Source organism: Rhinoderma darwinii, chromosome 2 (genome assembly GCF_050947455.1).
Source record: "Rhinoderma darwinii isolate aRhiDar2 chromosome 2, aRhiDar2.hap1, whole genome shotgun sequence".
NCBI classification, from domain to species: Eukaryota; Metazoa; Chordata; class Amphibia; order Anura; family Rhinodermatidae; genus Rhinoderma; species Rhinoderma darwinii.
Window position 1 is genome coordinate 78,451,734 of NC_134688.1, and position 13,082 is coordinate 78,464,815.

The following is a 13,082-nucleotide window of genomic DNA, read 5'->3' on the forward strand; positions in this document are numbered from 1 at the left end:
ACCCTAACGGAACTCATTAAAATCCATAGTGTGTAACGGAATCGGCACTTATGGTTCATTCCTTGTTCTGGTCCTCTGACCGAGCACAACAGAATACGGAACTCTGGTGTCAACCCATCCTTAATGAGATCAATTGGGATTGAGTCATCATAATCTGTGGCTCCGATAATAATGGAAGCCATGGCGCGAGTGTGAACAGAGCCTAAACCCCCTTTTACACAGTCCAATGATTTGCAAGCGAGCGCTTGTATGTACGTTTATTCCTAATCCTTGCCCTGTGTAAACCGGGCAACGATCAGCTGACAAACAAGTAAACGCTCGTTTGACGGCTGATCAGATCTTTTATGCGGCCAGAAAAATTGTCTTGTCGGCAGCACATCTCACCGTGTAAATAGGGGATGTGACGGCGGCCAGATGCGAATGTATGGGGACAAATTATTGTATTAACTGTCGTTCGTCCCAATACATTCCGATTGTTCTGTTTAAATGGAGCGAATGAGTGCAGATCCACATGCTGTATTATCAATCAGCGCTCAATAACTGGGCAGAATATCTGCCCGTGTAAAAGGGCCTTTAGTCATGTTTTAATCTGGCTGGTGTTGAAGTGTGATTTATTTTTTTTTTTTTATTTTTGTATCTTTTGTGTGATGTCTATGTTACATATCTAAATTATAATCTTCAATTTATCTAACTCTACATGTGTTCATTTCCTTTGCAGCCACTCACTTTGGGTCTGTACTACTATTATATTCAAGAGCTGGCATTTTACTGGTCCCTAATGTTCTCCCAATTTACAGATATCAAACGCAAGGTAAGAGTTTCCAGAGCATAAGGGCCCTTTTACATGAGTAGATTTTCTGCCCGGTAAACCAGCTCCGATCAACAATATCACATGTCGATCGGCGTTTGTTTGCTCCATTTTAACAGCGTTTTCTCGTTTGTCAGTGGATCACTACCCTGTTTACACATCCGGATCAGGAACAAGCATTCACACAAGCGTTCGTTTGCCAAATCATTTGCCCAGGTAAAAGTTCCCGCAGAATGACGTACATGTAAGTCATTGTGATCGAACGGGCATAAAAGCTGTGCTGTGCGATCACCCTAGGAGCCTATTTTTAAATGACAGGCTCCTGCTGCAAGGGCTGGGATCAGAGATTACTCCAATCCCAACAGTTTAAAGGGCTTACAGAGGAGGATATGTCACCAGATTTCACGTGACAAACTGCATACAGTATTAAATAGATCTGTTAGATTTTTGAAAATTTCTGAGGATTCTACAGCCATTTTGAAGTTTTCTAGCCTGATATTAAAACTAACGTTTTGAGTCCAAGTGCATTTATGAGAGAAACTCAATCCTCTCCCACGTAGAGCTGAGAAGCGCCTATCCGTGTCCCTCATCCCCTGCACGATGCTGAAATGTCACACATGCTCAGTACAAGCTGCAGACAGGCAAGTAAAAGAAAGCAGCAGATAATTCCGCACGGAAACTGCTGCTGGAAGACCGGCTCTCTAAGGGTATGTTCACACGCAGTGGTTTCAGACGTAATTCAGGCGTTTTACGCCTCCAATTATGCCAGAAAAAAATTGCTCTAATACGCCTACAAACATCTGCCCATTGCTTTCAATGGATTTTACAATGTTCTGTACCCACGAGGTGTATTTTTACGCGTCACTGTCAAAAGACGGCGCGTAAAAAGACGCCCGCGTCAAAGAAGTGCATGTCCCCTCTAGGGACATTTTTTGGAGGCGGTTTTCATTGACTCCATTGAAAAACGGACGTAAAAAAATGCAGCGAAAAACGCGAGTTCAAAAAAAGTCTGATCAGGAGCTGTTTAAAGAGGCTCTGTCACCAGATTTTGCAACCCCTATCTGCTATTGCAGCAGATAGGAGCTGCAATGTAGATCACAGTAACGTTTTTATTTTAAAAAAACGAGCATTTTTGGCCAAGTTATGACCATTTTTGTAGTTATGCAAATGAGGCTTGCAAAAGTCCAAGTGGGTGTGTTTAAAAGTAAAAGTCCAAGTGGGCGTGTATTAGGTGCGTACATCGGGGCGTTTTTAATACTTTCACTAGCTGGGCGCTCTGATGAGAAGTAACATCCTCTTCTCTTCAGAACGCCCAGCTTGTGACAGTGCAGATCTGTGACGTCACTCACAGGTCCTGCATCGTGACGGCCACATCGGCACCAGAGGCTACAGTTGATTCTGCAGCAGCATCAGCGTTTGCAGGTAAGTCGATCTTACCTGCAAACGCTGATGCTGCTGCAGAATCAACTGTAGCCTCTGCTGCCGATGTGGCCGTCACGATGCAGGACCTGTGAGTGACGTCACAGATCTGCACTGTCACAAGCTGGGCGTTCTGAAGAGAAGAGGATGTTACTTCTCTTCACAGCGCCCAGCTAGTAAAAGTATTAAAAACGCCCCGATGTACGCACCTAATACACGCCCACTTGGACTTTTACTTTTAAACACACCCACTTGGACTTTTGCAAGCCTCATTTGCATAATTACAAAAATGGTCATAACTTGGCCAAAAATGCTAGTTTTTTAAAAATAAAAACGTTACTGTAATCTACATTGCAGCGCCGATCTGCAGCAATAGCAGATAGGGGTTGCAAAATCTGGTGACAGAGCCTCTTTAAGCCTGAAAAACAGCTCCGTATTTTCAGACATTTTTGCTCACTGCGTGTGAACACACCCTTATTGCAGAGCCAGGGGGACTGCAGCTTGGAATAAGCATGTGTGTGATTTCAGCATGGTGTGGGGGAGGAGGGGCACTGATAAGAACTGGCTCTAGATGGGAGGAGATGGAGATTACATCATGCATATACTTGGCTCATAACATGTTCGTTTTAATATCCGGCAGGAAAACGGAGTGTTATACAGCCATTCTGACATGGATTTTTTTAAGTAAGTACTTCAGCTTCATCAGGTCTAAGATCTAATTAATAATGTACGCAGTTTTTATTGCGAAATCTGGTGATAGATACTCTTTAAAAATCTCCCCTGCGTCACTTTGAAAACAATAGGGGGTGATATTTGTGGCGTTTTTGATGCGGATTACGATTGGTTTCTTGACTCTTAAATGTACTGGATGCAAAGACCATTGGAGTTGGATAACCATGTTACAGGAATATTAGAACTCTGCCATGGTATAGAGTAATAAATGTATGGGGACTTCTAGTATGTGGATCCGTCTTAGTGGATAAACTTGTATGTTATGTTTAGTAAAGCTTTAGGGCGAAGTTTATTTAGCGCGCTGTTCTTAAAGAAGCACTTCTTATCTACAACTAGATCTTATCTTGTGCATGAGCAATATAACATGGATGTAGCATTTACCTGTGCAGTTTCTGCTTAGGAGCGAGTTCATGGCATCTGCACACTGTAGTGAATATCCTGCTTCATACTAGAACAGGACAGATCACAGCGGTCTTGTGACTACATTTCCTGTACTCTCCACTGGTATTTGAAGCGATCGGGACACAACCACATTCTTTCTTCATCTCTTGCCCTCGTGTTTCAATAATTCAAGACAGCCAGCTTCTTATTAAGAAAAATAAATCCTCATAGCCTATTCTGCACTTTGCCTTTTCAAAGTAACTCTGTAAGGCCAAGTTTTTAACTTAGATGTGGCATCTTGTCGATATGGATGAGAATGTTTTATCTGATCCCCCACCGATCGCTGAAACAAAGTGGCAGTGTGCCGCTTCATTTCTGAGCAGGTGGTGTACGGGCCCAATAGAAATTCTGAGTCCATACATCCATCAGCCGAGCACTTCTGCCGCTTCGATTTAGCGATTGTGGGGGTCTCGGTGCTCTGACCTCCCCCCCACAGATGAAAACTTCTGACAGGTCACTATGATATGTCAAAACCTTTTTAAAAGTTTAGTTACCCTTTTAAGGGTGTTTTCCAACAATAAACATAATCTAATCAGTATGCCATCAATGTTTGATGGGTGGTAGTCCAACCACTGAGACCCCCTTTCGATGCCTAGGGAGCTTTTGCTTTTTCCATGAAGCCGCACAACTTCTAACCGGGCACTTTGACTGTAACACTGTCCCACTCAATACATTGATGGTATTTCTAATTAAGATCACCTAAAGATTGGATCGGTGAATTACATGATTATCAATTCCCTAATATACTGTTCTGATTGGGAGCAACCCGCAGAGAGGTGAGGATTGCGGTTCCCCCACCTATACGCTATACCTGCTAGAAGCTGTTGTAGTGCTGACATTGGAGATTGTAAGGTGAAGCTTCCAGTAAATGCTGTACAATGCAGGACTGTGTATTTATGTACAAGAGGCTCCCCGTGCATTTTTGGGATGTGAGGCCCTTTTGGTTCAATAGTTTATTGATTTTCAAAGAAAAGAATAGATGCATAGTATAAATGTCAGAAATACAGTTTGAACGATAGAAAATCACAGCCTCTTAAAGCTAACCGGATTTGCAAATTCACTTCTAGTTGTATAATAGGGTTTTACGTTCAGTCTCATTACTATTCTCGTTGGCAGAAAGGACTAACTCTCCAGTATGTCCAGATATTGGTAAATTTGGGAAAGGAGAAGTTGACGTATGCTATTTTTTTTAATAAGCAAAAGAGGTGTTGATTAACAATAAGGGCATGTGCGCACACAAAATAAAAAACGTCTCAAAATACGGAGCTGGTTTCAAGGGAAAACCGCTCCTGATTTTCAGATGTTTTTTTTTTTTTTTTTTTAATCCGTCGTGTTTTTTTGCGGCGTTTTTAACTGCTGTTTTTGGAGCGGTTTTTCTATAGAGCCTATGAAAAATGTCTCCAAAAACAGCTGAGGAAGCCCCACCGGAACAGAGCACCGTTTTTCCCATTGAAATCAATGGGCAGATATTTGGACGCCTTCTGCTTCCAATTTTTCATCACGTTTACGGCCCGAAAACCTGCTGAAAACACTCCGTGTGAACATACCCTAACCGTTCTTCCAACACAGGTGCAGCAGCACTCTTCCAATGTCTGGTCAAGACCAGCTTTGCCGTTACCAAAATGATAAATCTGGGAGGAACATCGTCAATATGTAAAAAAAAAAAAAAAGGAAAGCTAAATGAGGGGATGTAGGAACCTGGAAGTGAAACAGATTCTAACAAAGTAAATATCTGTTTCTAGTATCTATGTATATCAGGACAATCCCACAGCACATGCCGCAGACTCCCTTTATGACCACAAACCCTCCATGTGAGGCCCTTTCTACTCCATTCTGTCTGACTGGTATGCCCTGCTGTGAAAAAATTCTTCATCAGTGGAAGCGTGCTGTGGTATAGAGCCGTGGTTGTCATACAAATTTGCCACCTGTTATGTCACGTGCTCCGCCCTGAAGAACTAGAAGTGTTAAAGAGACTCTGTCACCACATTATAAGTGCCCTATCTCCTGCATAAGGAGATCAGCGCTATAATGTAGGTGACAGTAATGCTTTTTATTTAGAAAAACGATCTATTTTAAACTACTGTTTTTACTTTCGACCAAGTGGGCGTTGTACAGAGGAGTGTATGACGCTGACCAATCAGTGACCAGTCAGCGTCATACAATTCTCTCCATTCATTTACACAGCAGCATCGCGTTCTTACTAGAACTCGATGTGCACCCACATACACACACATTAACGTTAATCAAGTGTCCTGACAATGAATATACATGACCACCAGCCAGGACCAGCCTGGACGTCATGTGTATTCAGAATCCTGACACTTCGGAATCTTTTCTGTGAGATTCCAGCAAGCCACGCGTAATCTCGCGAGATTACGATGTAAACGAGATTTTGTTTCCCTTGCTAGAAATCTCACAAAAGATTCTGAATACACAGGACGTCCTGGCTGGAGGTCATGTATATTCATTATCAGGACACTTGATTAACGTTAATGTCTGTGTATGTGACTGCACATCGTGTTCTAGTAAGAACGTGATGCTGCTGTATAAATGAATGGAGAGGAGTGCATGACGCTGATTGGTCAGCGTCATACACTCCCCTGTACAACGCCTACTTGGTCTAAAATAAAAACACGCCCACTTGGGCATTAAGCAACTCATTAGCATAAATCTAAAATCCCTAATAAAGTGGTAAAAATAGATCGTTTTTTTAAAAATAAAAAGCATTACTGTCACCTACATTATAGCGCCAATCTCCTTATATAGGAGAGAGGGCACTTCTAATGTGGTGACAGAGCCTCTTTAAGTTGTAATGTAGTAGTACTAGTAGTTAAAATGTACCTCCACTTGTGATCGCCCGACCTGATAAGAGGCGTAGGGGGACGCTCCTGCTTGCTAGTCTGTATAGTTGCTGTGATAACCGTATGACACCCGTCTCTCCACGCCCGTTGTCAGGTGAGGCGGGAGAACACAAGTGTAGGTGCACTTTAATTCCTACTATGTTACAACTTAACAATTCTGATTCTTCAGGGCTGCATGTGTAAACTCTCATTTGTGTATCTGTCAGATGTCGTTTTCCTCCATTTGTATAAGTTTGTTGATTCTGACCGGCCTTATTCACACCAACGTGTAATACGTTCGTGTGACCGTGAAAACAACGGACCTATGTAATTCAATGGGGCCGTTCACAAGGCCGTTGTTTCAACGGACCGTGTTGAGTGTCCGTTAAAAAATAGGACATGTCCTATTTTTTTTGCACTTCGTGCATCCTTCCATAGACTAGTCTTTGAGGGATAGGTGATAACCCGCAGGGGCGCAGCACGGATGCACCTTGGATGTGGAAAACGGCAGTTTCATACGCTGGTGTGAATCTAGGCTTAGAAAGATCTGATTCCTTGACCCCAGGTCAAATGACAATTGGTCAGCTACATCGCCCACTGCATCTAGCCATGTAACTAGGATGTAGATGTATGAAATATTTGATCACCGTGCTTGTCGTGATTTCCATGTCTGATCTTGTGTATTTCCTAATTGACAGGACTTCTTAATCATGTTTGTTCATCATTTGGCCACTGTTGGCCTCATATCGTTTTCCTATGTAAATAACATGGTCCGAGTCGGGACTCTGGTGATGTGCCTGCATGATGCTTCTGATTTCTTGCTGGAGGTAGGTTGCTCTGAACAGGAATATATAATCTTGTTTACATAGTGAAACTTCATGCAAAATGTATAATTCTGTAGATTTGTCTCCTAATGGACCTTTTCATAATGAAAGCACACAAACTGTATTGTGACATGGGAGACATTAACGGTGTTTACCAGGATTAGAAGAAATTGTCGTCGTCCCCCCCCCCCCCCCTCTCTCAGAAACCCATTCTTGTCCATGGCTTGTGTTGTATTACAGCTCGACCTCAATCGGCTGCAATACCAGACCCAGCCCAAGGACAAGAACGGCATTTTCTGGGGAAAAGTTATTTATTTATTTTTGTTTAGTTTGTTTTTTTAACTCAAAAACCTGATCAAGCAGCAGGTCCATGTATTTTATGTTTGTGGACATTTTGGTAGGATAATTAACTGAAGGGAATTAAAAGCTATGAGGCCAACAGATATCGACCCATCAGCCATCAACCTATATTGTAATCATCAGGATCTGGAAACTGAAATCTTCTGCCAACTAAAGTTTCTTATGTTCATATGTATTTACAATGAAAAATGAACCAAATCTTTACTTTCTCCTATTTTGTGGTTTTGCTTTCATCTCCTATACAAACCTATGTATCGCACGGTAACAGACTGCAGAATCAGACTACACAGGCTTTTCACACTCCCTTCCATCTGTCCTTATTCTTACTAATCTAAGAAATAGAGATTAGCAAGTAGAAGAGGAAATATGGAAGGGAGTGTGAAAGCAGGATCAGTCTGCACAGGGCTTGTATGTAGTCTGTTACCATGGAGACGCACAGGTCTGCATAGGTTCTGTAGACACAAAATAATAGGGAAGTTACTTTTTCTTTCAATCGATCGGTTGTGCAGGTGGGAGTTTCCCTTTAATATTTGCAAACACCATCTTAAATTATACTGGTCAAATATAAAAAAAAAAACAGAAGAGTAGGCAATGCTAACCACCCATATGGGAAGAGTTTCCAAAACCATATTGTGAGCTCACTTTTTTTTACAGCAATTATCCTTTCTTTAAAAGAGTTACCTGGTCTGGTAAAACATTTTATTTTATTTTTTAAATGTTTTTTAAATTTACGAACGGCTGAAAATGTCTAAAATTTAAACCGCAATCCGTACTCCCCTAATCTTTTCCCTGGCGATTCAGCGCTGACACTTCGGTTTTTGTTTACATGCGGGTAGCATGTGACCGATGCAGCCGATTAGACTGCTAAGTGGTGACAAATGGTATTCCTAGGCATCATAAGGCCCATCGCCTGCTGACCAATAAGCCCTCTGGCTGCAGCAGTGACTATCTTCTCATATGTAAACAAACACTGGGAGGACAGCCGCAGCCTCCGAGCTGAACCGCTGGGGGAAAGAATAGAAGAGTACGGATTGCTTTTTAATTTCAGGACTTTTGCAGCCGTTCGTAAACAAAATTGTAAAACATTTGGTCATTTAGAATTATGCGTTTGTCTGCGTCACTCACTTCTAGAAATACTTGCTATGGCATAGAAGAAGATCAGATTATTGGTCCCATGAGCTGAATAGTATGTGATGTTGCATTTATTATTTTTAATGCTATGTCTCCTTCCCTGAAAGGCAGCAAAAATGACCAATTATGCAAAGTACCAGAGAATATGTGATGGCCTCTTCATGATGTTTGGGCTTATGTTTGTTACCACACGACTTGTGATTTTTCCAACATGGTAAGTGTTTGGTGTTTTTTTAAAATTTTTATTTATTTTTAGTTTTATAGGTACGCAATCCTTTCAATCTTCTCAAAGCGATTGTCGGGGTTTAGTAAATTAAAGGGGGCCATTCACCAGCATTTTACCTATTAAACCAGTAATACCTGGTGGAAGTGGATGAGAAATTCATTTTTATGTAACCTATAACTACGAAGTTGGCTCTGTACCTTTTTTAGTATTCCATTTTTTTAGTGTTCCTGTTCCGTAAGCTAATGAGCATAAGTCATATCTTCGTTCAAAAAGGGTCATCTCTTCATTCCTCAAGCCTTTCCGAGTTAACCCCGCCTCCTTACTTTTGATTGACAGCATTCAGGGTGGGCCAGTTTTCGGCGGTGGGCAGGCATAAGAGGAACGAATGAGACTGCCGGATTATTACCATAAAATGTTTGCAGACTGTTTATGGTCAGAGGAGGCGTTTAGGAGAGGGGATACCGCTAATGAACATTTGACCGCAGCGGCCAGCGAGGGGTGAGTAGAGTTCAATAGGGGAAATGCTGGTGACAGGTTCCCTTTAAGTTTTTTAATAGACTGCAGTCAGGCGGAGGGAAAAACAGGCTTCACTAAGGCCACAGTCTTCACCCAGGACTGCGCAGCAGGGTTATAGGCTAGAGCTGTCAATCACACTGCATCAGTCCCACCCAACAGTCTCATCCTCACGTTGTAACCATAAATCAAAGGTCGCTACTGAAAGAACATTACCATACCTCTGATTTACTGTTCTTTTATCAAAGCATACTAGTCTATAATATAAATGTTATACTACTGGGAACCCCCTTTAAGTTTTAATTAAGTCAAGCTTAGTTGCCTAGATACTGGGACATTATGGTTTGAAAATGGTATACAAAAGTTTTGCCAGCACGTTAGATGTTAAAGCTACATATTGAAAGCTTTGCTCACTGACTATAGAGTGAAAGTTGACAATAACAAGGTAATTGGTCTTTGTCAGAAACCTCGGAGAACAAACGTGGGTTGCTGTTCAGGAGAGCGTATCGAGCGTATTGTTTCACTAGAAGTCTCCTGTATAAAAGTTAGTCTTACGTGGGTGTTCTAAAAATATTACAATTTTTAAAGTGAAGCCCTGTACTTTTGATGCATCGATAATTCAAACTGGAATCTTTCCTACTGGATATAAAGGTTCTGTCTAGTCTGGTTTGAAGTCGTCTCTTCCATAGATGGTAATTATTGAACTGTATTGTTTGCAGGATCTTGAATACGACTATGTTTGAGAGCTGGGAGCTGATTGGTCCATATCCCTCATGGTGGCTGTTTAACGGTCTCTTGGTCATCTTGCAAGTTCTACACGTTGTTTGGTCTTACCTCATAATTCGGATAGCCTACAGGTCTCTGACAAAGGGAAAGGTAGGTTGAATGCAGATGTGTATAGTAGGGTGTTCAAGTACACTGGGGAGAAGAAATAGAAATCTACTTCTCTTGGCTGTACCTTCTGTTTGAAAGTCTTTCTTTTCCCTTGACTTTTTCTAATCTTATGGGACTACTGCTTATCTACTGCCGCTCCGTCCTGACAAGGTGACCCTGTTGGGAGGAGAGCTTCTGATGTCTTTGCACTCCCTGCCTCACTCTTTCTCTCCCTCATTTTTCTGTGTCAGGTTGGAACTGGAAAATGTCACCCTTTGCCTGTAAGTTTTCTCTGTGCTGTTTCCACCTTCCTGCTTGCTTTCCCTTCACTTCCTGCTTGCTTTCCCTTCCTGCTTGCTTTCCCTTCCTGCTTGCTTTCCCTTCCTGCTTGCTTTCCCTTCCTGCTTGCTTTCCCTTCACTTCCTGCTTGCTTTCCCTTCACTTCCTGCTTGCTCTTTATCGTCGCATACCACTGCAGCCCAAATTCTTGAGTGGTCCTGGCTATGCGCTTCCTCATGAATCTGGGCTTCCAACTTCATAAGCATAGGTGGATTATCCACAAGTCATATACTCTGGTTACACCTCAAAGTGTTCGGCTTTGACAGGATCGTGTCATTCTAAATTGACTGCCATGTGCAGATGTGCCAATAGTGTTATCTCCAGGTGCACCAGGCAGATAATCCACCCATGTGACGCAGCCATAACACCTTCTCATCTACTCTCCTACTTACAAACTAAAAGGAAATCTTATCACATTCCAGAAAAATACTTTTTAATTAGGTAATACATCAAATTCCCGATCACAATGATTGCTAAAAACGGAGGCAGCCATTTTGATACTTCCGCTCTACAATTTTTTATAGGTGCACTTTAAAACTAATTTAGTAATGCACGATCTCCTAGCTAATAGGCGCTGTCACACTGATAGTGAAAATTGTGCCCCAAAAAGTCTTATTTTAAAATATGCAAATGAGGCTACACTACACCAGCAATTCTCCGGAGGTGGAGCTACATCGCAGCCTCTGACGCTGTCCTATCAGCATGAAGCTGCTTCGCACACAGTGTGAGAGACTGAGGCTGGAGGGAAGGGGGATCACTTCAAATAGTCATATCTCTGGATGTGGACCACCTAGAACAGCGGTTCTGGTGGCATATCAAAGATAAGATTCTAATCGCAGTTCTGACTGTGGGGAAAAAAGAGATATCACTAGTTGAAAACAGAGTCTATAATGGAAAATGTGTACTATATGATAAAGCTGTGTTACTGGGCTGGGAAGAGGCGAACTGTGAGCTGATTGGACAGCAGCATACAGAAAACATTACACCGCCCAGAGCAAAAAGAACGAGTAACCTCCCATCTGGCAAGTATAGACAAATTAGCATATTTAGAGAAATGCACATAACTTTGCAAATAATAAACGTTTTTGAAAAAAAATTACACTGGTTATCAGCATCAAAGCGCCTATTAGACGAGAGAGGGCATTAATAAACTAGTGACAAATCCTCGAAGTGCATGTACATTGATTTATTAGGAAATGCCTGTAACAATTCTACAATGTGTACTGTCCGAGGTGAACATTGTGTGACGGCTGCTCTTGCATACAGATTAATGCATGGCTACACCAGGTAAACAGAGAAGGTTACTAGGCACTTTTTATTGGCCTAAACTATGAAATGGTTAACATTTTGGTACTGTATGTATGAAATGTTCCCCTATGTCTGGAAAATGTCATTCTTTTTACTACAGTGTAGGCAATGGGATGGCAGGGAGTATGGGATTTAGTGAACCAACTGTAGGAAATGTTTAGTCCTGAATGTAACTATCAGAACAGAAAACTATTCATATCACATGGGTCTCGAAAATGGTGCTAAAGAGATGATAGAAATGATAGATGGCTGATAGAAATGAATGCGTCAGTATTTTAACCGCAATTACGGATCCGTAGTTGCGTTAAAATACTGACCTATTCATTTCTATCAGGCACGGACACCTTCCCGTCTATTTATAGCTGTGTGTCTGGGCCACAGAAAATAGGACATGTCCTATTTTCCGCATTTACGGACTGTCCTATACTTATTACTGTGAGCACAGTCCACAAATGCGGATGGCACTCTGCAGCCCATCTGTGCAGTATTTACTGACCGCAAATATTTCATGTGCATGGGGCCTTAACAAGGATCTGCTTTTTTTTTTTTTAAAGACCCATCATGTTTGTCTATTGGCTGTTTATGGTATTGCAGCTCATCCCCCCTTAAATGAATATGGCTGCGCTGCAGGCGTGACGCTGTTTCTGGAGGAAAAAAAAACAAAAACCGGATTTCAATGGTGCCATGCATATAGCGCTATCACAATACAGCAGTATACTGAGTCTTTATGCAGAGCAGCGTGCTCCCCTGGATGCATACACTGAGTTTGAAGAATTAAATCTCGGTCCAGGATACAGAATGTTGTACCCACAGTCCGAAAGAAGAGGCAGCACTCCAGTTGTATAGAAAAATCCAAAATGTATTCCCCCCAACATACAGGCAACGTTTCACCTTCCCATTTGAAGCTTGAAAATGCCTTCAATAAATTTTGGATTTTTCTATACAACTGGAGCGCTGCCTCTTTCGGATTGTGGTTTGATCTTTGCGTGAGGTCTTTTGTCAAAGATTCCTCTGAGGATAGCGCCCACAAGGCCACAACTTTATGCTACAGTGCAGCTCCTATGTCTCGTTTGTTCCTGAACTGTTGTACCCTGTATTACAGACTGAATCGCACACGGTCATGTTGGTGACGTACAAGGCACTTTTGTGGAAAAATCTGAAGAGCTTGATCTATCTAAAACACAAAACCTATTGTAATTTGTCAACAATCTGTCCTTCTCTGTCCTTTTGGAGGACAAGTTGATGTATCGCTGACAGTCAGTGTTTGA

At 41.9% G+C, this 13,082-nt stretch overlaps 1 protein-coding gene across 2 annotated transcripts in view; it reads left to right on the forward strand.

Moving 5' to 3' along the window:
* CERS5 (ceramide synthase 5) overlaps positions 1 to 13,082 on the forward strand; it is a 67,162-nt gene that overhangs the window by 40,599 nt on the left and 13,481 nt on the right. Inside the window, exons 6-10 of one of the 2 annotated variants that reach the window (XM_075851801.1) lie at positions 719 to 811; positions 6,939 to 7,067; positions 8,663 to 8,769; positions 10,014 to 10,170; positions 10,419 to 10,448. In XM_075851801.1, the coding sequence (XP_075707916.1) occupies positions 719 to 811; positions 6,939 to 7,067; positions 8,663 to 8,769; positions 10,014 to 10,170; positions 10,419 to 10,448 (516 nt within the window). The remainder of the gene's footprint in view (positions 1 to 718; positions 812 to 6,938; positions 7,068 to 8,662; positions 8,770 to 10,013; positions 10,171 to 10,418; positions 10,449 to 13,082) is intronic. The other variant, XM_075851800.1, reaches the window with a different exon arrangement.